General features: G+C 31.6%; 1 protein-coding gene across 1 annotated transcript; it reads left to right on the forward strand.

The window, feature by feature from the left end:
* The first annotated feature begins 8930 nt into the window (after positions 1-8930).
* LOC139505442 (tyrosine-protein kinase STK-like) lies at positions 8931-27595 on the forward strand. The gene is made up of 11 exons (XM_071295026.1): positions 8931-9051; positions 12012-12199; positions 13057-13153; positions 17342-17446; positions 17997-18088; positions 21869-22027; positions 22715-22861; positions 23593-23852; positions 25307-25460; positions 26184-26315; positions 26963-27595. Exons 2-11 carry the CDS (start codon positions 12037-12039, stop codon positions 27181-27183), a joined length of 1530 nt encoding a protein of 509 aa, XP_071151127.1. The 5' UTR covers positions 8931-9051; positions 12012-12036; the 3' UTR covers positions 27184-27595.
* The last annotated feature ends 310 nt before the right edge of the window (positions 27596-27905 follow it).

The following is a 27905-nucleotide window of genomic DNA, read 5'->3' on the forward strand; positions in this document are numbered from 1 at the left end:
ATAATCACACCATCACAAACACAATTGCATTTTTCATGGTTATAAAATACATAAATTAAACCATTACAAACTCAATTCTTATTTCATATTCTTCAAAGTGTCAAGAAATAAAGCAAATTCATGTTTTAAGAAATTTATCTGTGATGATAATAAGAATGGATAAACGCCACAAAGACGACATATTTTTTGTGACGTGATTAACATTCATGCGACGCGCAGTTAATGCTTCCATTTGTGGTGTTCTGGCATGCTGTTGTATTCGTGTGAGGTGTCCGTTGTTCACATGATGTAATGAACTTATATTTTATTCATTTATGTATTTCTCTGCCCAGAATGATCTTGCTTTTTATACTGTATTCCTGTCACGTAGTATTGTCATTTAAGTAGTAATTTTTACATTGCAATATAAACGAGAGTTTTTGATTATCAATAAAACCAGGTTCAACCCACCATTTATACTTAAAATGACTTGTACCAAGTCAGGAATATAGCAGTTGTATTAAATAACCCGTTGTATGTATGTTAGCGTTTGTTTGTGTTGCAGACAGTTCAGTGTGTCGTTGTTTCCCTCGTATAGTTGATTTGTATTCCTCGATTTTAGTTTGTAACCCGAATTTGTTTTCGCTTAATCCATGTATGACTAATAATCAGCCATATACTACTGTTGTCTGTATTTGGATATAACATGCAAACCTAAAACCCTTACATATTTAGACAAAAACACATTGTTATAGTAAGGTACATAACAATGTCTTAGCTAAACCATACAAACATAAAATACCTACATTCCTGTGCAAAAACAAAAAGGTATATAAACGATCATAAACATGTTTAGCTAAAAGAAACAATCAAAAAATGCGCACAGCAAAGGCTTTCATTAAAGTGAGAGGGTTAGCGCTATAGAACCAGGTTTAATCCACCATTTTCTACATTTGAAAATGCCTGTACCAAGTCAGGAATATGACAGTTTTTGTCCATTCGTTTTTGATGCGTTTTGTTATTTGATTTTGCCATGTGATTATGGACTTTCCCAATTGATCTTCCTCTAAGTTCAGTATTTTTGTGATTTTACTTTTTTTTTCAAGAATGACCAGGTTACAGAGAGGAATTTTTATAGGCATCATTTGCATCATTGTGACCCGTATTTGTTTTTATCTATCAATTTATGAGTTTTGAACATCTGTATACTACTGTTGCCTTTATTTACAACCAGGGACAGATATAACATCCATGTCTGAGAAAATAATACAAATTAGGGGGAAATATGCAGATATAATAAAGTTTAAAGAAGTCAATATTTAAAAAAAAATCCTGGTGATGTTTTTTTCAACAATACATTTTTCTGATAACTTGTGTGTTTATCAAAATTTGGTATTGGATTAGAGCTTGAAAATGTGGGGTAACAACAGAAGTTATATTGCACATGCTCAGTTGAATGATAGCGTTCGATTTTGTCAGCTTGTTATGTTTAAAAGAGGGACAAAAGATACCAGAGGGATAATCAAATTGATAGATTGAAAATAAACTGACAACGCCATGGCTAATATAAAAAAAGAAGATGTGGTATGATTGCCAATAAGTCAAATCTCCACAAGAGACCAAAATGACACAGAAATTAACAACTATAGGTCACCGTACGGCCTCCAACAAGGAGCAAAGTCCATACCGCATAGTCAGCTATAAAAGGCTCCTAAATGACAATGTAAAACAATTCAAACGAGAAAACTTACGGCCTTATTCATAAAGAAAAAAATGAGCGCAAAACAATTATGTAACATATAAACAAACGACAACTACTGAATTACAGGCTCCTGACTTGGGACTGGCACATACATACATAATGTGGCGGGGTTAAACATATCAGCGGGATCCAAACCTTTCCCCCAACCTGGGACAGTGGCATAACAGAACAACATAAAGACGAAATATAAAAATTGCTTATGTTATTATAGGAAAGTTTCCTTAAATGATATATAACCTAGTTATATTATTAATTACTGTGCTTGTTGTATTCTTCTGCTTGTCCTAATTAATACATACATATTTGTTTTATAACATACACATCTTAATCATATTGAATCACTTGTAATCATTTGTATGTAATTAATGTTAATTGTTCTGCTCCTTGTGGGTGCTTTGATAAGCAATAAAATATATTTGATTTGATTAATGGAATAATTTGATTCGACTGCCATACAAGTGAGAGGTTTAGCGCTATAAAACCAGGTTCAATCCACCATTTTCAACATTTGAAAATGCCTATACCAAGTCAGGAATATGGCAGTTGTTGTTCATTCGTTTGATGTGTTTTATCATTTGATTACGCTTTGAATTTTCCTCGGAGTTCAGTATTTTTGTGATTTTACTTTTCACTAACACAAAATGCAAAAGAAGCTGGATTGTTTTTGGTTTTTTAACATATATCAATTATCAATTGTCCAATGTTTATCATAATATCAAAACCGAAGTTTTGCTTGTTCTTGTGCCACATCTCCATTCCATAAGTTAGATATGCAATTCATTGAAACTATGTTACAATATTTTGCTTTAGCAGAGGCATGTGGAAAAATATGTTTCTATCATGGCATGCCAGGGATTTACTGGAACCAATAAGAACCGTTTGCGCTGCGTATGAACAAGGCCGGATTTGTATAGTTAGATAACTTTACAAATCTTTGGTATGAAGAAGACTGGATAGTGACCAGATGTTTTATGCAGTTTATGTTGCTGTCTCATTGATATGTTCACTATGGCAAGCCGTTGTTGAATTTATTCCCTATTTATTAATATTAATAAATCATTTATTCCGGCAACTACTTGTAGTCTCCAATGTAAGAATAATGTTTTTGTAATTTAGATGTAGCCATTGCAAAAAAATATTTACAATATGTGTTGCCCAGTGCGGGTAGCTGACTATGCAGTTTGGGCTTTGCTGAAGGTTGGATATGAAATGTAAATAGAAACGAAAATATAAAATAAAATGAATTCCAAAATACAGAGAATTAAAGTCTAAAATATCACAATTGAGAATTTTATATTAAAGTCCAAAATACAGAGAATTAAAGTCTAAAATATCACAATTGAGAATTTTATATTAAAGTCCAAAATACAGAGAATTAAAGTCTAAAATATCACAATTGAGAATTTTATATTAAAGTCCAAAATAATGAACGAAGCTGCTTTTTTCCTTGGTCACACATACTTTCGAACAAAATTCAAGAAATTCGTATTTCCTTAAATCCTGTACAGTAAACTCCCTACCTGCTAAGAAATTTTAATGCATGTTTATGGTCATTACACGTAGATCTTTGATTACTTGAAGTTACTGAAAGCTTGATTGATTGAGGGATTGTTTGACGTCCAGTGGCAAATTGTTCATGCATGTTCAGGAAAAAATCAAAATAACAATAAATATTACAGGAAGCTAGGTCCTGCAATAGGGGTCGTCGAGGACGAAGGTCTGAAAATTTGGAAATCCCATGCATTTGCAAATGAGGGTTTATTGGATAGGAACAGAAATTTAGAATTTCAGTAGACCACCCACGAACCCCTCAAAGCTAGAGTTGTTGCAAGTTTCTTAACGTGCAGAGAGCGTGGCATTCTCTCTCCACCAGGCATCGCCGCGGGAATTAACGTCACCATTCTGACCTGTATTCCCCGCCGTAGTGGATGGGGCATAAAGTTTAATCGTTGTCCGTCTGTACATAGCGGGAAATTTAACCAAAAAATATATTTTTGGATTTTAAGGCAACTATCCAAAACCGTAAATCGAGGGGTACCCCAATTAAAGGAATAATATACAAAAATGTGACCATAGAAACTTTTTACGACCCGACGAAAATTAAAATATAGATATTATTCTATCATTTAAAACAATTTGCAGCCGTGTGTTATTCCGGACCATTAAACTCGTTAACTAAGCGTCTTTTTCGATGTCAGTGCATATTTCCCAACTTATTCGATATTCAAGAGCTTGCAGCTCCTACTCAGACTTTGTAATACGTCATCAGTGTCTGAGTAGAAAGTTGATGAAACAGGGGTATGTCAAAGAACGTCTCGTTCTTTTTCTAAAAAAGTTCATCGGAAGGTACCAAGACCTTGTTGATAAATATTCCGTATCAACTTCTCAAATAATACACGATGGTCTTGATGTATAGATTCTTCGTACTGATGTTGTTTATCATCTTAACAACGTGTTTTATAGTTCTTTCATTTGTCTTTGTTCTATTATTAATATTACTTTTACTGTTAAATGGTTTCATGTGATATCCGTTTCACGTGGCTCGGTACTTATACATCTCGTCAATGTGTTTGTATTGGCTTTCATTTTTTTGTGGTTTGTTTTGTAATTGCGACTTTTTGTATTTCTTTTGTTCTTATAACGTGACTCTGTACTTTAAAAGATCCCGTCAGTATGATATTGTTCTATTATATGTCATTATGATATATTTCTATTATGAATTACAATATACGTTGAACCACAAACGTCAAAATCATTCAATCGCGTAGTGGTATTAACTATTTTTGGATTCTTATAAATTCTACATATAACTTTTGGACTAGTTTAAATCTCGGTCTATTTCTTAAATTTATTCTTACATACTTTTGATTTTTTAACCCTGTATGCTAACATTCCCATGAAAATTTTAAAATTGTTTGTACGCACATTGAACGACAAATTTATGTGACGTATAAAATTTTCTGACGTCAGACACTCAATAAATGTGTTCGTAGATAGTAGATGTTTTTGTGTTCTGTTAAATTGTTCCTTTTAAAATTGTTAAACGATGATGACTGATGTACCCATATTTTGACTATTATATTTATTGTGTCTGTTTATTTAACGCATCAATGTAAAAATATCGGAAATTGATGAGACTGTCATTACAAAAGTGAGAGGGTTAGCGCTATCGAACCAGGTTTAATCCACCATTTTCTACATTTGAAAATGCCTGTACCAAGTCAGGAATATGACAGTTCTTGTCCATTCGTTTTTGATGCGTTTTGTTATTTGATTTTGCCATGTGATTATGGACTTTCCCAATTGATCTTCCTCTAAGTTCAGTATTTTTGTGATTTTACTTTTTGCAGTACTATACAGGTGAAAATGAATTTTTGAAATTTTAAAAAAAAATTGTATTCACTGCATGAAGAAGACCTAAACGCATTAGTAGCCTAGGGTTTTTAAAGATATACAAAAAAAGTAAACGGTCATGATGCATATTCAAATTCATTTCTGAATACTAATAGTATAATGAAAGCACTTCAGTTAACTGTCACGGTGCGGTATGTAGAATGTGTGGCAGTGTTATAAAGTGGTGAAAATTCTAAAAAGGCTATCATTATCCCTTATGGGCCAGGAAATACAACCGTGTTATCTAAAAGGATTATTGAAAAAGTGGTTAATATTATAGTGCCTGACAAAAAAATCATAGGATCAAGAAAACTAATGGATATAGAGTAAATAATCAGAAAAAAATCAATATAAACCCAAATATTGTAAACCTTGCATATGTTTATGCCTGTTCTTCAGTAATCATTTAAATAATTTCGTATTCGATTTCGTATTGCATATAAGATATGTTACATGGTAAAATTCTAATTCATATACAAAACACTATAAAAAGTGCCCGTTTAACGGGTACGTCAACATACCCGTTAATTATCGGGTTTTAACGGAACACTTAACGGAGACGTTAACGGGTGCGTTATTTAACGGAGGCTTTGTGAATACGAATTAAAATTAGCGGAAACTTAACGGAGATATTAACGGGTCCATTAGCTAACGGATGCTTTGTGAATAAGCTCCCTGAATTGATTGCGTATTTATACATCCTACACAGCCAAACGGACGCCCAACTTTGGTACGGTTTTATGTAGGTAGAATGAAGACCAAGTGGGAAGCTAGTTGAAAACCAGCAACAACTAATTAAGAAAATAGCATGTGTCTAAGATGAGGTTTATGATAGCATTTGTTGATAGAAGCGAAATGATCTGAACGAAAGTTCTAGTTATATTTTCTATATAAAGGGGGGATATGATGAAATTAAATTATATCCAATACTCCATTTATTAATGCTGATAGACTAGTGTATACATGATATTTGATAATTAAAGAGTTTTGACGACTTCTCTGGTGTGCATCTGCAGCTATGTTTATTAATTTTTTTTACAAAAAAAATATGTGTAGACACGTGCCTAACGTGCCTATAACGGCAGGTACGCCCCTGGAAGAAACAAGGTAACTCAAGTGTATGCATTGGACTAATAGTTTGTATGTTTGCTTAGTCCAGACTCCAAGTTAGGGAAATCATATTACAATAATTATAATTATTTGAATGTGAAAATGGAAGGGTTGAAATTCCGTGTCTTATTTGACTAGTAAAAAGATACCTACAAATCGCTTATAAAATAATAAATGTAGACCCCAGTAAATAAATCGATCGAGAATTTGGTCAATGGTACGCTTGAATGTGACATTATGTTTTGATTTTTTCCTGAACTTAAATATTGATATGAATAGATCTTTTCAAAGCTCTGATAGGGCCAATGCAGAATTAATGGTTTATAATAATTAGATAGTTCAAGCTTTCCTTACTTGTCAGGGTCGATATAAGATGGTCCGAGTTAACTTAATTAACATGGTCTCCAAAATTTCTCCGGACCGACTTGTCCAATAATCATCATCAATGACAACGTTTGACAGATAATGATTAATTATATTAAACGCTAAGGTTACATTGATGCTGATTTTTATGTATGCGTATTATTTAATATTCAAAAATCATTTATTAATATTCAAAAACAGACTGAATATTTAATATTTGAAAATATTTTTTTATTATTAATAGATGATTTTTTAATATTAAATATTCATTTATTAATATTAAAAAATCAGCGTATTATTCAATATTAAAATTTGATTTATTAATATTAGAAAATGATTTATTTAATATTAAAAAATCATTTATTAATATTAATAAATGATTTTTTAATATTAATAAATTCCACAACGGCTTGCCATAGTTCACAGCATATTGGTACTTTAATTCGTATTTATAAAAAAATAGCCTTTTTTCTGAAGCAGGGTGTAATATAATTTTTTTAATAGAAATATTGAGCGGATTCAGAGTATTTCTATTATTTTAATTTTTTTTCATTTTTTTTAGATGCACAAAAACATCTTTAGCAAACCAATCCGTTTACAAAATAATAATGCAATTTAAATGTTTTCACATTTTGAGATGGTCCTTCTCTTTTTTTGTGTATACACTTTGAGATGATCACTGCAGGTAAAGGGGGTCTCACTAATTAGCGACAACAAGCGTCAACAAGCGACAACAAGCGTCAACAAGCGACAAGAACCGACAACAAAAATTATTTTAGCGACAACAAGCGACAAGAAGACTATTTAGCGACAAGAAAACATTTTTTTTTATTAGATATAAAGAAATTTGTATTTAATGTTTTTTTTTAAAGATACGAGCAGATATGTCTAATTAAAATGTTTTATTATATAGATAGACCAAGATAGACGAAGAAATGAAACATTTGTGAGAAAGAAAGAGATTGTGAAGTTTATATTAGTATATTGGTAGATGAAGAAATTAACATTTGTGAAAAAGAAAGAGATTGAGCTTCTTTTTTTTATTTTTAAATATAAAGAATATGTATAAGATAATGTATGTATCTGTTTTCATCAAAGTCAAAGTATGAATAAACGATTGGAGATATACATGGGTCATATATGGAGCGGGCATAATGGAATATAATAGTTTGATTCATTTGCTTAATACTATGCTCTAAGTGTACTCTTGTTATGTCAATTCGATGCTTTGTTTGTAGAACTCTCAGCCAAGCTTTGCCATCTTTATTATTTAAGCATGTTTCCAGACCCCACGACGAGGACGTGGTTATACCTTGGGGTCCATCTACAGAGCACGTACTTTTGCGAAAATAATACTGAAATGCTGACAATTTACTTTATACTAAACATAAAAGTTGAATGGCTTCAGTCAGCTTGGTAGAGCAAAGGAAATGCACACGCTATAAAATTGAAAAAAAAAAAAAAATCAACTTTCCTTTGAAGGATTTATTGAAACAAAAACATGAAATATTATTTCCTTTCTAACAGTATAATTCATTGTTCTTGATAGGAACAACATTAGAAGTGGCTTCACCCTAAGGTAATAACAGTACACACAATGTGGAACATCAAATGAGATTAACGAGTCGCGTGTCCCCTGTTTTATTGCTACAATAACATACAATTACACGCGCCAGAATATATAATCATTGTAAATAGTGAACACCTGTTGAAAACTCAAGATTGTCATTAATTTCCTTTCATCTTCAATCAATATGCATAAACATGATAAATATCGTTTAATGAGGCAATAAACAAATAAAAAAATGAAAATATTCACATTTCAATTTTCTTTTCCTCCTGTTTGGTTTCAGTTCTCTGTATTTCACAATTTGTGTCATTATTTTCAGGACAATGATGCACAAGTAATTCATTTTGCGAGCTTAATACATATTGCACGAAAAGAGTTTTAAAAAACAAATTATAAGATAAATAATATGTTCTAAAACACAAGGAAAAGTAATCTCATAATACAATAACTAAACGTAATACTGGCTGTTATTCATAATAGATGATAAAATATTATGTAAATAATGTTTCATTTTTTTCTATCAACTTTAACTTTCGTGTCGCTAAAATTATTTTCTTTTGCATATTCTTTAAATATTTATTGCAATAATTAATTTTAATTAAAAAAAAATGTTTTCTTGTCGCTAAATAGTTTCTTGTCGCTTGTTGTCGCTAAAATAATTCTTGTTGTCGCTTCTTGTCGCTTGTTGACGCTTGTTGTCGCTAAAATTCTTGTTGTCGCTAATTAGTGAGACCGGGTAAAGGCGAGAAATAACGAGAGTTCAATAATTTACCTTCCGGCAAGAGACTTCCTGGTTTTATGGCGAAATTGTTTTTGAAAAGAAGTTGGGTTTTCCCACATAACTGGCTTTATTAATGATATTTAGTTAATACACGTAAGACCACATTTATATAAATTCAAACAAAGTGTGATAAACTTTAATCACGAGAACAGAAGTATATTTTTACAGATGTTTAATCGGGGGTGTTGTTTTCAGTTTTACGAACAAATAAAACTGACAATTATCTCACTTTTACTACTGTAAACTTTAAACTTGTTTAAAAAGATAATTCCCTGATTTTTAGTGTAAAAGATATTATGTGTTTCAAATATTGGAATATGTGGGCTGGGAACACATACTCATGATTTTACTTTAGGGTACCTATACTTGGAATCCTGGTTCGTACTATAGTCTATATACATGTAGTCGCTGTCAGCTGAAATTCGTAGCGGTTATCGGTAAAAATTATCTAAATTATTAATCGCGTTCATAAGAGATATCGTTTTTCACATTCCATTCATAAATCGCCAAAAGAAAAACCACTACTGACCTATCTTTGAAGTGATCGCACTGTCATGACTGTAATAATCCTGACATACACATTTTCCAAAAAAAAATTTCATTGTAATTCAGCCATCTTCCTTTCTATCAGGATCCTTAAAAAAATATGACAATCATCAATTTAGGAGTTTCCGGTAATATTCTTGTCATTGATGTGATAAAGTTTCCCGCGCTTTATGTAAATTTTCTGAACTTGAACTCCACAGCAACACTTATGGTAAAAACAATGGCTGATTCCTTCATTCAAAATCGTCTTGGAAGATGTGAAGGTCAGTATTATTACAGTGCGATCACTTAAAAGGTAGGTCAGTAGTGGTTTCTCTTATGGCGATTTATGAATGGAATATGAAAATCTGTATCTCGAGTGAACGCGCATGATAGTTTACATTTGTAGATTATTTTTACTGATAACTGCTACAAATTTCAGCTGACGGTGACTATAGTTTAGAATGGTAAGTTCTTGTTCACCCTGATAATATTAAATGAATAAGTTTTATGTTACAGTAACCATGGTAACTGAGTTTGTTAAAAGTTTGCAATATTGTTAAAAAAGAAGAAATATAACTTCAACATGTTCAAATGTCAAGCATTGTAAATGTATTCTCCATTTTAGTTTCAATACACCTTATCGCTATTTCTCTGCCAATACTGAATATCACACAGGTTCCTGTAAAATTTTGACGTCATAATACAAAATATCTGACTCCACAATGGAAAAGTGATTGTTGTACGACGTCAATTGTTCAAGCGTTCAGATTCAGTTTCAGATTCTCAGGTCAGCCGGGAATATCAAAGGTACCAGGCTTAAAATTTGATATGCCAGACTCGTTTTTAGTCTACATGAGACTCATCAGTGTTGCTCTAATCAAAATAGTTAGAAAGCCAAACAAAAATGGGGCCACAATTTCAAATTTTTTTTGACAAATACGGCTTCAGTAATCTACAATGTATGTCTGGGATAAGAAAATCTTCAGTATTTTGATAATTCATACTTTTGCAAACAGTTAAGTAATAAAAATTACTATATTTCAATTGATATTCATGTCAACACTGAAGTGCTGACTCCTAAGCTAGTGATATCATTGGGGACAAAACATCCACCAGCAATGGCATCGACCAAGTGGTGTAATAGTTTTCAAATGTATGGTTATTGTGATTCTTCAGCAGTCTCAAATAATTATCATTACCTTTATTTTTGGAAATCATTTAACTTAATTTGTCAAAATCGGTCAATTTTTTTTTATTGTCTTACATTTCTAACAAAAATGCACCAAGAATTACTGTTACATGTATGTCATTTGGCAAGAACCTTTACAGTTATGAAGGTACATGTACTCCAATTACAACCCTCATCTATGCCTGGGATAAGAAAATTTGCTTTTATTCACAAAAGTTTGACCTTGGGCATGTGTATATGTTACCACCCTTTTGTTTTAAACCCTTAAACGGAAAGAAGGCAGAATAATGATTTATAAAGACTCACTGTGTTTTGTATCCTGTAGTTGTGGAACCATATACATGTAGTCTTTATGGTCCTTATGATATTTTTTGGCAATTGGAAGCTAAAGATCATTCTTATGTTTAAAAGTTCAGAACAAATTCAACAAATGGGGCATGGCACCAACATTATTTTCCTTCAAATGTTCAAGGGCAGAATGTCAAGAAAATGTAGCAGGTCAAGGTGCTTTATTATCACAACAAAACCTTCTGTAGGAAACACCATGTTTACCCTTACCAATAATATGTCAACAATATTACTGGTTAAAGAATTGATAATAACATTATGTCATGTACACAAATGTATGTAACACACTAGAAACAATGTGAACCATTATAGCTGAATTGGTTCTACATGTAGTTAGAGGCATTTGACAATAAACTGTTGAAAGCAATCTAAAAACAACAAAATAAGATAATCATATGATTGCCAATGAGACAACTCTCCATAGCCACCTGAGACCAAATGGCGTAATGGTTACTGTTAGGCCTTCACAGTGAGAAAAAAAACCTTTGTCATATATATAAGCAAGCTATAAGAGGCCCTGAAATGGAAAATGTTTCAAACAATTCAAATGAGACACAGTAAGCAGTCTTGATTTTATGCACTTAATAATAATGGAAAAACAAACATGACGAATATGATGAACATGAACAGCAACAAACTTCAACCATTAAATTACAGGTTCCTGACAGACAAATATCAAAATGTGATTAATCATGGTTGAGAGCAAGTGGCATTACCAATGAGAAAAATGTTCACCAACCATAAGAGCAAAAATGTAAACAACTGCACCACACAAGCATTCAACAAAGAGAAGGACATGTACACTCATACTGAATATGTTTGGATTATGAAGGCATAAACATTTGTTTGTTTTATAGTACAATGTATGTTCCTGATGTAAAAATGTATGTACTTTAACTTGACTAATCCAGTGTAAATGATGTAGAATCCTGTTTATTTACTTTTTTGTATTCTCAGATTATTGCAATTAATGATAACTTTTTATCAGTTGTAGACAATGTTATTGATGTGACATGGGAGGCTGTTTAGGGAAACCAGAACAGGGGGGTAACAAACCCCCCTCCAGAACAGATGTTAATAATGGAGGACCACCCATCTCTCCACATGATGTGACCCTTACTGTCAACAATCCGTCCAGTCCTGTCAGGCCACTGCCACCACCACCAGGGAGTACAAGTAAGTACTATTTGTACAGTAGCTTGAGGGCTCGGGCTCAGTTCAAATTTATAAAAATAAAACTCATGATTAAATTAAAGTAGAATGGCTGATTGTTCCTGCTTCCTCATTCATATAAATAATTGATTATCTTACATTGTAATTCTTCACAGGTATATACAAATTTCCTTATTGATAATCAAGTGAGGAATACATGTACATGTAGAATGCTTTCAACGAAAACATTATGGATTTATTATTATCCGACTACATTGTATAAGACAAAAAAAAATTTAAAAGGATGTCAAGTTGTGTTTATCACAAAGTTTTTGTGTCTACATCAGTAAATATTCCACTTTTTCACACATGATCTTTTACGTTTTAAATGACCATGGAGGAGAGGGAGGTAAACAAAAACATAAAAGATGAAAAACTGACTCCCTCAGGTCAAACTAAATCATAGTAAATTCTCTTCTTATCACTGTGTGTCAAAATATATTAAGATTATATGAGAAGCAAAGAAAAGTTAAATAAGATTTGATAAATCCTAGATACATTTAGGTACTGTGGATATACTATTAATCGTTGGGTGCAAATTCCAGTGGGTACAGGTGAACCAAAAATTTAAACTTTTAAATAATTACAAATTTTTGTAGGCTTGTATGTGTATGCAGACATTGGAAAAATCATGAAATAAAATATCAAACAAAGTTGTATAGATTGTTAAAGGAGACATTAATATTAGTGAAGAAATTATCAAGTTTAACTCACAGTGATAGTTCTTCATTTTTGTAATTTTAAAGATACAAAAGATACATCAACATGCAAACATGTACAAGTAAAAATATAAAATAAATGGGTATACATTTGTGTTTTAGGTGGTCTGGTTATGAGAGCATTGTATGATTTTGATGCTATAAATGATGATGACTTGTCCTTTAAAAAGGGAGATAAACTGGAAGTGGATGAGGCCAGGTAAGTTAACCATTTAATTCTATGGATTAATCAGTTAATTCATGTGTCTGTGCATCTAACAAAATTGTGTCTACTCATTATCAGTATCCCTTTAAAAGAGTTAATTCATGATATTGGAATGATTTGTTGTGATTTAAGGGCATACGATACAGTAGAGATCCCTCGTTGATTTTTTCTTAAAATTTTGATAGAAGGTCAATTTTAATGTGTACTTTTCAAATATGCAAAGAAAAAAGTACCTTCATGACTTACTTTTTGAGATAATTTGGTTCGAAATTTGCATCTTTGGAAGAAAATCCCTGAAATTTCATAAATTATGACTTTTAAAGAAAGTAACAATACTTTTGAACGAAAAGTCATAACTTAACCAGGTTTTTTGTAAAATATTCCCTTGATCCATGGCATCAACATGCTGAAACAAGTTTAAGGTTAAATCAAATCATCATGTTCCGGATTTAGATTGCTATATCCAAAATAAAAAAATTGACCATATTTTTGCGTCTTTTCGGAAGTGCAGAAAAAATTTGATCGTTGATTTTTTCCTGAAATTTTGGCGAAGTGTTCTTGAAACAGTACTTGATTGATTGCAAAAGAAAAAAATGGGGTCCATGTGCTTGTTTTTTCAATAAAAGCCATATACCTTAATTTTTTACGATGTCTGTCAGTATGGCGCTAAATTACATTAAATTAAGTTTTAATCGCAACAACGTCGTGTAATCATTCCCGCCGTACACGAGTTCGCTGTCAAGTATATGCAGGTGTTTTTCAAAGCGTTGATACTTATCATAAAAAATTATAAGATGGTTAATCATAAAATGGAAAAACACTTGTGTTAAACATTTACGAAACGAAATTTGGACAGGAACCTTTTCATGATAAAAAAAAAAAGACTATAAAAAAGGATTCTAGCAGATTGCTTTGTCAATTGTACGGCAAAAAAGAAAATCTGATAGAAGTATAAATTCCGTCCGACATTAGAGGATAGACAACATTATTGACATGACAAAATGTGAACCAACTATAAATTAAGTGAGGCGATACCATAAATTGACAACAGTATAACCTTCAACAATGACAATACCGATAGCGTATCGTCAACTTTAAAAGGTCCCGACGTACTTTGATTTTTTTTTTACATTCAAAAGATAATCATCTTTCAAATTTGAATAATAAGCAGTACTTCTTGTTTTATAATAAGAGCTGTTTCGTGCAATTTAACTCATACCATTATTGCCTCAATCGACCGAAAATGAAGTTGTAATATAATATTTCATAGGAAGTACAGCAGCCAGTATAAGAGAATAATATTGAACGATGTCTTTATAAATAGATAAGTTACATAACCTTTTTTACGGCGTATACGTATGAATACTGGCGTACTTGTTTGTCTAGAAGTAGAGCTATATTGAAAATACTTTGTTCGTCTGTCCGATCGTCTAACTATACGACGAGTTTTAACGTGTGTACACTTTCTGATCTGTCTGTCTGCAATTAGTGTACATTTGCCGATACTTCAATTTTTATCTCTCAATACATTGAAGTACAATAGGGACATGCTAATACAAATAAGAAGATGTGGAATGATTACCAATGAGGCAAATCTCAATCAGAGACCAAATGGCTTAACGACTATAGGACATCGGACGACCTTCAACAATGAGTAACACCCATACCGCATAGTAAGCTATGAAAGCAGTCCCTACATGACAAATGCAAAACAACTCAAACGGGAAACTTACGGCCTGATTTAAGTACAAAACAATGAACAAATTAAATACAAATATGATGAACAATACCAAAAGACACCATTTAATATCAAGCCCTTTTAACAGCATGTGTACGGGCGTTTTCTTGTTTTGGTCTATTACATCCAGTTTCATATACAAAAAGAATACAACCAATTAAACAAATTAACGTGTGACAATTCTGCATCTATTGGTAATATTTTGCTTAAATTCAAACCAAAAACGACACCAATATATTTTTTTGAAATCTTTTTAACGGACTTTTATTGACAGTTTTTCTACATACACATACAATATTATATGTTTTTAAAATATCAATTAAAATCGGCAATTTTTTTTATGTACCAATTTGAAGTCCAGAACAGGATGAGACACTCTCTTTTTTTTTAATTTTATTTACGAATAGGGATGTTATACGACCTTGTCCACCAATGAGGGTCTCGCACATGAAGTCGGTTTTGTTATTTCATTGATAGTCTGTTAAATTTGGCCTTACAATGACAATTCTCCGTAAAATTTGGAGGCTGCCAAATGCTTAACAAAAAAAAGAGAAAAAAAAGACACAAACTTAACTATTTTGATTCTGATGTTTTTATGCCCCACTTACGATAGTAGAGGGGCATTATGTTTTCTGGTCTGTGCGTCCGTCCTTCCGTCTGTCCGTCCGTTTGTTCGTTCAGGTTAAAGTTTTTGGTCAAGGTAGTTTAGGATGAAGTTGAAGTCCAATCAACTTCAAACTTAGCACACATGTTCCCTATGATATTATCTTTCTAATTTAATTGCCAAATTAGACTTTTGACCCCAATTTCACGGTCCACTGAACATAGAAAATGATAGTGCAAGTTTCAGGTTAAAGTTTTTGGTCAAGGTAGTTTTTGATTTAGTTGAAGTCCAATCAACTTGAAACTTTGTACACATGTTCCTTAGGTTATGATCTTTCTAATTTAAATGTCAAATTATATTTTTTATCCCAATTTCACGGTCCACTGAACATAGAAAATGATAATGGGAGTGGGGCATCTGTGTACTATGGACACATTCTTGTTCAATTCAAGATAGTATTATTTACTTCGAATTCATTATCAATAAATGAAAATAACTGTTCTCGTCATGAAAAATATTGCACAGCTGTACAACACGCCGTAGTAATGACTTTTGTGTATGGATTTCAACACCAGACCCGATTCGGCCACCCTACGCAATATAGATTTTGTTAATTTTTTCTCATTAATCACGGGTTCGTACGTTTTCTCATTTCTTTAAGTTTCATTAAAATAACATTTGGATGTCATAAATGTGCAATTTAATATTTGCCGCTGGACATTAAGCAGCTACCAATACTCATAATTAGCTATTGCAGGTCGTTTTGTTCCGAATTGTGTTATTGGTAAAATGTTTTTCAGCATGTAACAGTTTAAGCAACGAATAGTAAGATAGACCCCAATTCCTTGCAATTTTTCTTTCTCTACCTTGAGCAGATTCCGCTGGGGCCGTGCAGTTTTGACAGTTATTCAGTATCAGACTAAAAAGCTCCACAATTCTTCTTCCGTCTTTCCATGTTATACTGTCAATACTCTCTTCTGTGTCTATCACTATTTCTTCAATTTCGTTATGCAAAATTGTATTTGATTTATTTTTGTTATCTCAAGTATTTCCTTTAATCTCACTGCTTTTCGGCGGATTTCTCCGTCTTTTAGAAATGGCCACTTTTTTAGCAGGTACTTTTTTTAAATTCGCACAACCGAAATTAATGACGTCAGTGAATATTCCACGAAATATGACTTCTTTTAAAGCGACGTCGCGAAATGTTAACGTTCTTATAAGAAACATCGCGAAATTACAACGTTCTGGTTACCAACGTCGGGAAAACAACACGAACAGTTTTGAAAACGTTATTATCTGCCCCTGCTACTGTATCGTATTCCCTTAAATCTTTATCGTACATTTATATCTCAATTTCATAAACTTAGTTGAGAGTTGTCTATCTTTCTTCCTTATTTATTAGGTCCATATTATGACTGAGGCAGACTGCTACATATCTTGAATAATTTTATGGTGATATTTGATATAGCTTTCACAATTAAATTCCAGCTTAAAAAACCTGGCTTACAAACGTCAGTGGTATGATCACTGATATCCACACCAATTTCTTATTTTTAAAGAAAAAACTTTTTGTCAAACAATAAAACAAAGTATGTGGGTCTCCATTTTAAAGGTACCTGGTTGACACAATTAATTTAATTAAAATGTTATAGATCTATACAACATTGGAATGCTGTCTTCTTTCATGAAAAGATAAAACAAAAAGTATCTGTTTAACATTCATTTATGTCTATAAACTATGATTACAATCAATAACGTAAGAAACTATAATAGTTCACTAGTTGTATATGTTTAAATGTTTATTAGCATGTATTAATCGTATCATGAAATAATTTTCCAGCACAAATTGTGATTGGTGGATGGCCCGTCACCTGACATCAGGTCAACAAGGTTATATACCCAGTAACTATGTTACAAAAGATGATGATTCTCCACAAGCTCAAGAGTAAGATATTATTTATTTTAACTACAGAAAAAAATAGAATCTTGTATACTGAATATATAATGTTTTATAAAAATCAACATGTAAGCTGAATAAACTTACAAAAGAGAGATTACATGGGCAGCAAAAAAGACAAAAAAATAGAAGTTGAACAAAGATAGATATATCTATGTCTGAATGAAATCAAAAGAGAAGAAAACAATAGGTTGCAAAATACTACATAGCAACACAAGCCCCACTGAAAACAAGTAAATACATTAATTCTAATCTGATCTGATACAGATTATATCATGCCTTTATTGATGTAATGATGTGTGAAGTCAATTCAAAGGATAAGAAAAAGAACACTATTGAGGAAGCACTTGTTCACAGATGAATGAATGACTTAATAGAATTAAACTATAGTCATTACCAACTGACTAATAGAGAAGTCCAAAAAATACATGAACATTTCTTTTGTTTGTGGTTTATGTGAATTTTTCAAGGTCAATTTCTCAAAATATAATTGATTTATAAGAGGTTTGAAATTATAAAGATTTTGTTATTTCATCAGTTGGTGGTATAATGTGGAGAGAAAAGAAGCAGATAAACAGCTGTTATTACCAGGAAATCCACAGGGAACTTTTCTTGTCAGAGAATCGGCTGGTAGGTAACATAACAACACTCTTTAATTACTTAGAAATACACATTTAACTTTGATATACTATAGTTAAAAATCACACACATATATTACCAGAAAATCTACACAAAAGTTGATTTTGTTCAATGTAGCAATGACAAAAATCAATATGTTTGAGTGCACTTGAATCAAACATTTATTCTTCATTTAGTACTAAACCATGTGTGTGCTTGTTTTATGCCCCACCTTAGATAGTAGAGGGGCATTATGTTTTCTGGTCCGTGCGTCCGTCTGTATGTTCATCTGTCCGTTCGTTCGTCTGTCCATCCGTTCGTTAAAGTTACGGTTAAAGTTTTTGGTCAAGGTAGTTTTTGATGAAGCTGAAGTCCAATCAACTTGAAACTTAGTACACATGTTCCTTTTTTTTTTTTTTTTTTCATTAAAACTAAGTTTTATTAACATATTTACATTTGTTAATATATACATCAAATACCGGTACCTTATCCCGGCCTCGTTAACATTAGTATAGAACATCTATTATGGTTAATTATGTTAGTACACAAATTTTCATTGATCCGGATATAATTCATGTTTTCGCCTGAATGATTTTCTATACTAGTATCTCAAAGAAGGTAGATAACACGTGCAGTGCATATATATGGAATATAAACTAATTAGTGCTTTTTATTCAAGGAAATGTTTCCAAAATATTTGTTTTGAAAGGATTATTGATATGCCGTTATCTTTTTCTGTTGTGAGTATTCGATTGATATGCAAATGCGTTTTACCTGTTTACCAAATATAACTACAGTAAAATCGGATGCTATTTTAAATTGAAAGTAATTTTCATTTTCTGAGTGTTCTAATGTCAGATTATAGATTGTAACGTTATGTTTTGGATAACGTTAAACTAGTATAAAAAAAAATATGAGTGGACAACCACAAAAAAGAGACGAATAATATATAGTACAAGTAATAACCATGAAAACATAACAAATACATATAAAAAAACTGTTGACTGTTGTATGAAATTACAGTCAAATCTCAACTCACAATTGATAAACACATGTTCCTTATGATATGATCTTTCTTATTTTAAAACAAAATTAGACTTTTGACCCCATTTTCATGGTCCACTGAACATAGACATGATAGAAATTAAAGTCCAATCAACAATCAACACATGTTCCCTATTGGTTGATCTTTTTACTATTAAGGCCAAAATAGATTTTTTTTCCCAATTTCACGGTCCATTTAACATGGAAAATGATAATGCAAGTGGGGCATCCGTGTACTTTGGACAAATTCTTGTTGCTGTAAAGTTTTCAGATTAAGGGCATGAAAACACAATTTATTTTCAGAAATAAAAACAACTTGCTTATGTTTATAGAAACATTTGCTAGATTGAATGTAATTTAGTGTTTTAAAAGCCCCTTTCAGTAGTTAAAATATATTTTTAGTTTCCTGCAGAAAACACAAATACGCTGGGAAGGACATAAGGGACAGTGGGTGACCGAAACCACTCTTTTTGGGGCGTTAGATAAGACACTGTTTTTCTATTGCTATGTCTGTGTTTCAAACCCTGAATATTTGGTTTTTTGAAACTACTAAAAGGAAAAAAACTTACATAGAAGTCTATTCAAAAACATCTTTCAACTGTGTGTATTAAAAAAATATAGGTTAAAGTTATGTTTAAATCCTAAAATCCATCACAATTTACTTGCTCATTCAAGAATTTGCTTACTCAGGCAATACTTGTGAAATAAACAAATTTTATTGATAGTAACCAAGATAATTAAATTAGATAAAATAAAAGTCCTTACATAGCTGTCATAGTTGTTTGAGTAAATGATATAATCATCAATCACTATACTGCTTATCTTTGGTTTCTTGCATATATAAGTTTGGCATAAGCTTCCATGTATTATTCAGTTTATTCTTCTTTTTCATGTCATATAATATCCAAAACATGTATGAGTAAATATTTTTCATTGTAGCTTTTTCTGAAACAAAAAATAAAAGAACTACATGTAAATATTTCTAACAAAGAATATTAATATCAATGAATTTTTTACCCTCTTTTCTCTGCAAGTTCTAGATCTTGTCCTCTCTTTGCATATGTCATATTCCATAGAGTCTGGAATACTCTTTACTGAAAACTTTTTTTGCATAAAGATAAATTTAGACGACTTTGCAGAGATGTTTTTTCTCAAGATTATCTTACTTTGTTGATTCCAAACTTGTTCCTCTTGAAGAAGTGACTATTAAAGTACATATATATATAGCAGAGGTGAATAATTCTTTACAAAACCAATCCACCTCGCGATGTCTGAGGTACTGTGTCCATACTCTTGACTGGGGGTACACAGTGAGAATAAAAATACATGTATATGACTGGTGCCTATTCCATCATGCATTATATCTGAATTTGGTCCATTGCATGATCTCATTCTGTTATCCTTGCTGTGTTATTCTTCTCTTGTACAATACAACTTCCTTTATTAATTATGATCATCAAATCTTTATTTAATTTGCATCCTAGAATGATACTACATTATTTAAATGCTCAATTTCGCCTTACATTGGCTCAATGACCAGTGTCAGCTATTTACGTCTGTTTCTTTTTCTTCAATCTTATCTGAAAGTGAAAGGCAGTTTGAAACCTAACAATCCCTAGGGTGTTTCATTTGAAATAAAGTTCCTGATAACCTATTGATCAATTATTTAGACTTTTGTTAATAAAAATAGAACAAAGGATTGTAAATCATGCCAGAGTACTTATAGTTTTTGTATGTAACTATTTTTGGGTAAAGAATACTAAAGATTGCATGAAAAAATATTTAAATCCTATGGTACTAATATCTATATATATTCCAAGGTTTATCACTACCTTTGAAAAAACAAACAAAATAGTGCAGTGAACTTCTACAAAAAAAAATCTGTCAGTGTTGTTCGTAATTGTAGATACTAGGGGATAGTATTGTTTTTTGTGGGAATGAACTTTATACTTTTGTATATTTAAATTTAAGTCATAAGAAACGAATTTCTTACAATTTTTATGTCATCAAAGTTATTTAACAAATGCATGCATGTAAACTAAACCAAATCCTGCTTGCATGTTTTTTTAATAATTATAAATATATATTATCGACAAATTATATTTCATTCAATGATTGTTGATCTCAACCTTATTAACTTTGGAGTTTGTTGCAGAAGTTTACTGGAACGTGACTAATAAATATTCAACACAAACCAAGTGGAGCAAGTGATTGAAAGAGTCATGATATTTTTATTCTATATTTTCCATGCTTTCCCATTTGTCAATTAAAATTGTTTGCTAACATTCTTTCAGTTTTCTCCTCACACATGCTTTGTGGGGTGGTTGAGAGTAAATGAGAGAGGTCTCGTTGTAAAGGTCACTGAATACAGAAAAATATTGATAAATTAGTAAACAGAAGGACAATGATTCAATAGTTGTAAATTTATTTTAGATTTTGATAATCTTAAGGATTTTCTTATACAAGAAAGTTTACAAACATTTGTTTTGTAGTAAAACTTAGTATATAACACAGTCAACTTTTTTTCAAATTTGAAGTTTCATATGACTATAAGATTTAACATATGAAATATTTTAAACATGGCTTATTCATCGATGAATTTACATATACAATGGATGCTAATAGTTCATTTATTAGCAGGTTTTTGAACACTGTATATGTCATATGTATATGGTCAGATCAGACAATCTTTATATACAAAGCTTTGGTATTTTTGTGTTATTTATATCTATACATTTATATTTTCAGACAAACAGTCTTATGTCTTATCTATACGAGACCATGATACTAAAATGAATGATGCCTGTGTCAAACATTACAGGATTAGAAAAATGGACAATGGAGGTTTTTATATCAGTCCTAGGAGGACTTTTCCTGGACTTCTAAAGCTGATTCAACATTACCAAGGTACATGTGTAACATATTAACTAGGATCATCACAACACTTTAATTAGATAAAGGAGTTTCAGGATATGATCTTCAAATCATTTTCAAGTTCAAGACATTAGCTTGTTATTATTATGCCCCATTTATGGGCATTATGTTTTCTGGTCTGAAATCCATCTGTGCGTCCCGCTTCAGGTTAAAGTTTTTGGTCCAGGTTAAAGTTTTTGTTTGAGGAAGTTTTTGATGAAGTTGAAGTCCAATCAACTTGAAACTTAGTACACATGTTCTCTATGATACAATTTTTCTAATTTTAATGCCAAATTTGAGATTTTTCCCAATTTTCACAGTTCACTGAACACAGTTTTTGTAACAATTTATTAAAACAAAAAAAAGGACTTTTGAATCAGTGGCAATCGTGATATTTATATATTTATCGCCATTTTATGAAATTTTCCTTCGACCTTACTGACTGATAATTTCCTTTCTCAGCACAGTAGAGTGATCTGAAAAATTATTGCTAGAAACTAAGGGCGAATGTTCCCATTGTCAATTAAATTAACAATGACAATGTTTTCATAGGTAAAATAGCAATAAACAGATTATCATTGGTCTTTCAACTCCATTGCTTTTCTCCCTTTGGCTATACTGGCTCAAGTGAGAAAATCCATCTCTATGATCAACGATAATCTCTAAGTATCTATATTACAGGTGTAGGAGATGGATTATGTTGTCAGCTTACTGTCCCTTGTCCTAAGCTGCCACCACAAGTCCAGTTCAGGGAACTAGAAGTAGCCAGAGAATCCGTCAAATTAAATAAAAAATTAGGGGCTGGTTGTTTTGGTGATGTCCATGCAGGTATATCATACAAACTCTTAGTATCATTAATAAATTATACATATTACAAATTATAACACTCGATAAGATAACAGTTAAAATAGACCTACTAACAATAACAAACAACAACAAACTCTTGATCCAAAGTACTTGGTACAGACACAAATTGAGGTGGGTTTGATCCAGTTTTACATGAGAAATTCTGGAAAAAAATATACATTTACAGAATAAACAGAATCTACTTAATAAAAATATTTAAAAAATGCTTGTTCCATTTACACTTCAATAAGTCAAAAGGAAGTACAAAGGGGCCGTGGTAACCATGGTAACCAGAACAACAAACATGTTACAGATTTACAAAGATTTTACATTATCTCAAATTTTTTAATGAACGAAAACAAAGATAGTCAGTGCCAACTACTGACAAATCATTATTATAACACCCTTATTGATTGTGAAAGTAAAATGTCTACCGTGTAGCTAAGAAAAATGATAAATAAACTGAATAGGGCCTGTGGCTGAAACTTCACTTCAATAAAAAAAAAAAAGTTCATTGACAATCTACGTGTTAAATTTTGTTTCCTTTTTAAGGTTTTGAGGACAAAATTCAGATGTTTTTAAACTCTAAAAACTGTTATAAAATGATTTACCTTGTGCAATTTGTATGAAAACTAAATGTTTTAATTATTTTATAGTCTACAGTTTTAAATGCATTCTATCAATCAAAACTAAATTCTATACATTTTGTTTAGGTAAATGGAGAAATACAGTAGATGTAGCTGTAAAGACATTAAAACAAGGTGCTATGACTGCTGAAGACTTTTTATCAGAGGCCAAACTTATGCATAAACTACGACATCGTAAACTTGTACAATTATTGGCTGTGTGTACAGCAACAGAACCTATATGGATTATAACAGAAATGATGGTTAATGGATCGTTGTTAGATTATTTACGCAAAGATGAGGGAAAATCAATTAAACTTCCTGTCATTGTTGACATGGCTGCACAGGTAAGAAAAAACTATTAAACTTCCTGTTATAGTTGACATGGCTGCACAGGTGAGGAAACTTTATTAAATTTTCTGTCAGTGAATTTCCAGATAATTGTGTAATTGTTTTGGGTTACAAATTATGAATAACTTAAAGTCTCAAGTAAATGACAGGGGTCATCTATTTATATCTGTCTACTTGGAAAATAATATTTTGATATTCCAAAACTACCAATCTTTGACTGAGAAGGTCAATATTTATTTTCACTGCATCCTGAAGGCAATTTGTGTTTTGCAGGAAAATACTTCTTGTTGAAATTGATCGCCTTTTATTCAACGAAACCTGCAGCCATTTTTGTCGAGCCTGCAATGTTTTTCACAGAAAGCTTGACATAGGGGTAGTAAAAAGCTTTATATTTCAGAAGGTGAAAGACCTGGATGCTTCATACTTTGTATATGGATGCCTTATGTTAGGAAGTTTCTGTCAGTCCCATGTCCTTGACCTCATATTCATGGTTCAGTGACTACTTGCAAAAAAAGTTAAGATGTTTTGTAATGTTTAATTCCCTTTTATTATAAGTAATAGGATAACTATATTTGATATGTGTGTACCTTGCAAGGTCTTCATGCAGGTCAGACAGTTTTCACATGACCTTGACCTAATTTCATGGATCAGTGAACACGGTTTAGTTTTAGTGGTTAAGTCCATATCTCAGATACTATAACCAATAGGTCTAGTATATTCAGTGTATGGAATGACTGTAAGGTGAACATGTCCAACTGGCAGGTGTCATCATTTTCATGGTTCAGTGGTTATAGTTAAGTTTGTGTGTTTTCGTCTGATTTTCTTATTCTGTATGCAATAGGTCTACTATATTTGGTGTATGAAATGAATGTAAGGTGTACATGTCTAGCTGGCAGGTGTCATCTGACCTTGACATCATTTTCATGGTTCAGTGGTCAAAGTTAAGTTTCTGAGTCTAATACTTTAAATTGCAATAGGTCAACTATATTTGGTGTATAGAAATATTTTATGATCTATGTGTCAGTCGCACAGGTTAAATTTGACCTCATTTTCACGATTCATTGCTCAGTGTTAAGTTTTTGTGTTTTGATCTGTTTTTTCTTAAACTATAAGCAATAGGTCAACTATATTTGTTGTATGAAAGGAAAGAATTGTTAGCTGTACATGCCTGCGTGACATGGTTCATATGACCTTGACCTCATTTTCATGGTTCATTGGTCAATGTTTAGTTTTCTTGGTTTAGTTTATGTGACAGTTGTAATAAAGCTTTATATTTAGGACTATCAACATAATATCAATGATTAGTAAAGAAGGCGAGATATTTCAGGGTGTGCACTCTCGTTTAAAAGGAAGTGTTAGAAAACTGAATTTTGAATTTTATAAATCAAGATCATTAACAAATGACTGCTAAAAACCAAGATAAATATAAACACATTTTTGTATGTTTTAGATTGCTGATGGTATGGCCTATCTAGAGACAGAGAATTTTGTACACAGAGATCTACGAGCAGCCAATATATTAGTAGGAGAACGCAATGATGTAAAGGTGGCAGACTTTGGTCTAGCCAGACTTATACAAGAAGATATCTATGAGGCTCATGAGCGTAAGAACAAATACAAATATTTATTTTTTTACTGTTTAAAAATCATCTTTGAATTTTTTTAACTTTTTTTTACATTTCCCTTTGTTGACAGAGATTATGGTTGGATTTATTTTTTCATTCATACACTCTCAAGTTAAATTTAGTTTGTGAGTTTTGAGTTGAAAGCAGTAATCCCTGATGAGATACAGGAATTAAGGAATCTTTTCACAACTTTTTAAATTGTGATATTGTATATACTTTATATGGATGTACTAATTAAACTCCATGTGGTGAACCAACGCCTGTGTGAATCATTTCGTTAGAGTCCCTGAAGTGGATACCTTGGTATGCAGGGTTGTCAAATTATGCAAATAAATGCAAACATTAAAATTGTATTATTTATATGGATGTGTTAACCTTCAATACGTGAAAATTACATGTTTTATAGGTGTATTTGTGTAAGGTCTCATATTTATAAGTAACACTATTCTAACCAAAAAATTAGGCACTTAAAAGGTAGGCCAGTATTTGAAAATCATTACACACAATGCTTTGTGTTGAACGAAATACATATATATTTATTACTTTAATTAAATGATAGGTGTCTATGGTAATTATTTGTCTTTTTTAGAGTTAACCATTCAGATTAGATGTAATATTTATAGAGTGTATGTTATATTTATAGATTGTATGTTATATTTATAGATTTGGATGTAATATTTAAATTGTATGTTATATTTGTAGATACAAAGTTCCCTATAAAATGGACAGCACCTGAAGCTGCTTTTGATAGAAAGTTCAGTATTAAATCTGATGTGTGGTCATATGGTGTGTTGTTATATGAATTAATCACATTTGGACGTGTTCCCTATCCAGGTAAATCATTAATAGAATCTTTTAAACAAAGCAATAGCGTGGTCACTAATAAGTTTCCAGTAATGAGGAGACTTGTTTGTAGGTCAATAAAAAACAAAAGATTCAAATTTGAAAAAACTTGTAGCAGATTAATAACAACCACATAAAGAATACTGTGGATTAATTAGTATTCATGGGATACTAATTTTCATAGTTTTTATGGGTGTATGTTAACCATGAGTTACAATATGCAACTAAGTACAAACAATTTTGCATAGGCTGGTATGCATATCCCTAGAAACGATCAGAGTAAAAGACAAGAAAACACAGTGATATAAACTATAAATTGCATGAAAATTTATATTGTATACATAAAGAATATAAATTTGGCATTCTGATTGGTAAATAGTTTAATGACCAAAAATTACACACATTTGCTGGGACAATTTTTTTTCAATTCTTTGTACTGTATACATAGAATAATGGCATTTTTGTATTTGATAATGACTTCTTGGGTCTTGTCACTGAAAATGAAGTAAGGCAAGTAATTGAAAGTTTCTTGAAAAACAAGATACTTGCTTTATAGATATACTGAAAATTAAAGATTTTTTCAGCTAGAAAAGTCACAATGCTTTTTTACAACTTTACTCAATGACTTGTAATTACAGGAATGACAGGACATGATGTGTTGAGTAAAGTGGAGTCAGGAGTACGAATGGCTAAACCCACCGGTGGACCAATACCCTGTCCTGATCCATACTATGACATCATGTTACAATGTTGGAAGAAGTTGGCAGAGACTAGACCAACGTTTGCCTTCCTTCATGACTTCTTTGATAATTACTTTGTGACGGCAGAAGGGTCGTATAGAGAAGCAAGCTGTGATTAATAATATCTCTGCCATGAGGAGCATATCCACAAATGATCTTCCAATACTTTATAACATTGTTCATATTATTAACAAGAGTGCAAGGTACTTAAAACTTCCATGATTTGTGGGGAAAACTTGTTACCATTTATCTGTTAAATATAGTATCTCAAAACTGTCAATTATTTCTCACTTCTCAACCTTAGGGTTAAATTTTTGATAGTTTTTTTAAGGTAAAATATCTTGTGCATAAAATCATGGATCTTATTTTTGGAGATGAAAGCCTAAGAGAGAACTTTTGTATATTTTTCTTGAAAATATATAAAACAATTACTATGGATGTATTTTTGATTAAGGAACTCTTTTTATAAAAACATGGGGAGATAATCATGTTGTCAAAGATATAAACAGTGACTGTTTTGTCTTGGTTTTATTCAGTATCTATTTTTATACATGATAAATGTATGCCTGTCTATTTTTATGAGATTCTTAAGATTTTGTGATATCCAACAGTTGTAATAAAACATTGACTGTATCCCAGTACACTACAGGTGCTAAGAGGGATACTAGGAACAGTTCCTGTACATCTTCAGAAAAACAACAGACAATTATATTAGTAGTTGTGATAATTGTGTACAGACTGGACAAAATCGGCCTTATTATTGTTTACTGTATCAGGCCAGTATTGAGCTCTGACTGGACGCGCTTGGACTCTTCATATGAAGACTTTATCTGACCAGTAC

The sequence above is a fragment of the Mytilus edulis genome, chromosome 1 (assembly GCF_963676685.1).
Source record: "Mytilus edulis chromosome 1, xbMytEdul2.2, whole genome shotgun sequence".
Taxonomy (NCBI): domain Eukaryota; kingdom Metazoa; phylum Mollusca; class Bivalvia; order Mytilida; family Mytilidae; genus Mytilus; species Mytilus edulis.

Coding starts and splice junctions, on each gene's coding strand:
- LOC139505442 (XM_071295026.1), top strand. CDS start 12,037: ATGGGAGGCTGTTTAGGGAAACCAGAACAGGGGGGTAACAAACCCCCC. Junction 13,154..17,341: donor CTGGAAGTGGATGAGGCCAG/GTAAGTTAACCA, acceptor ATAATTTTCCAG/CACAAATTGTGATTGGTGGA. Junction 17,447..17,996: donor GATTCTCCACAAGCTCAAGA/GTAAGATATTAT, acceptor TTATTTCATCAG/TTGGTGGTATAATGTGGAGA.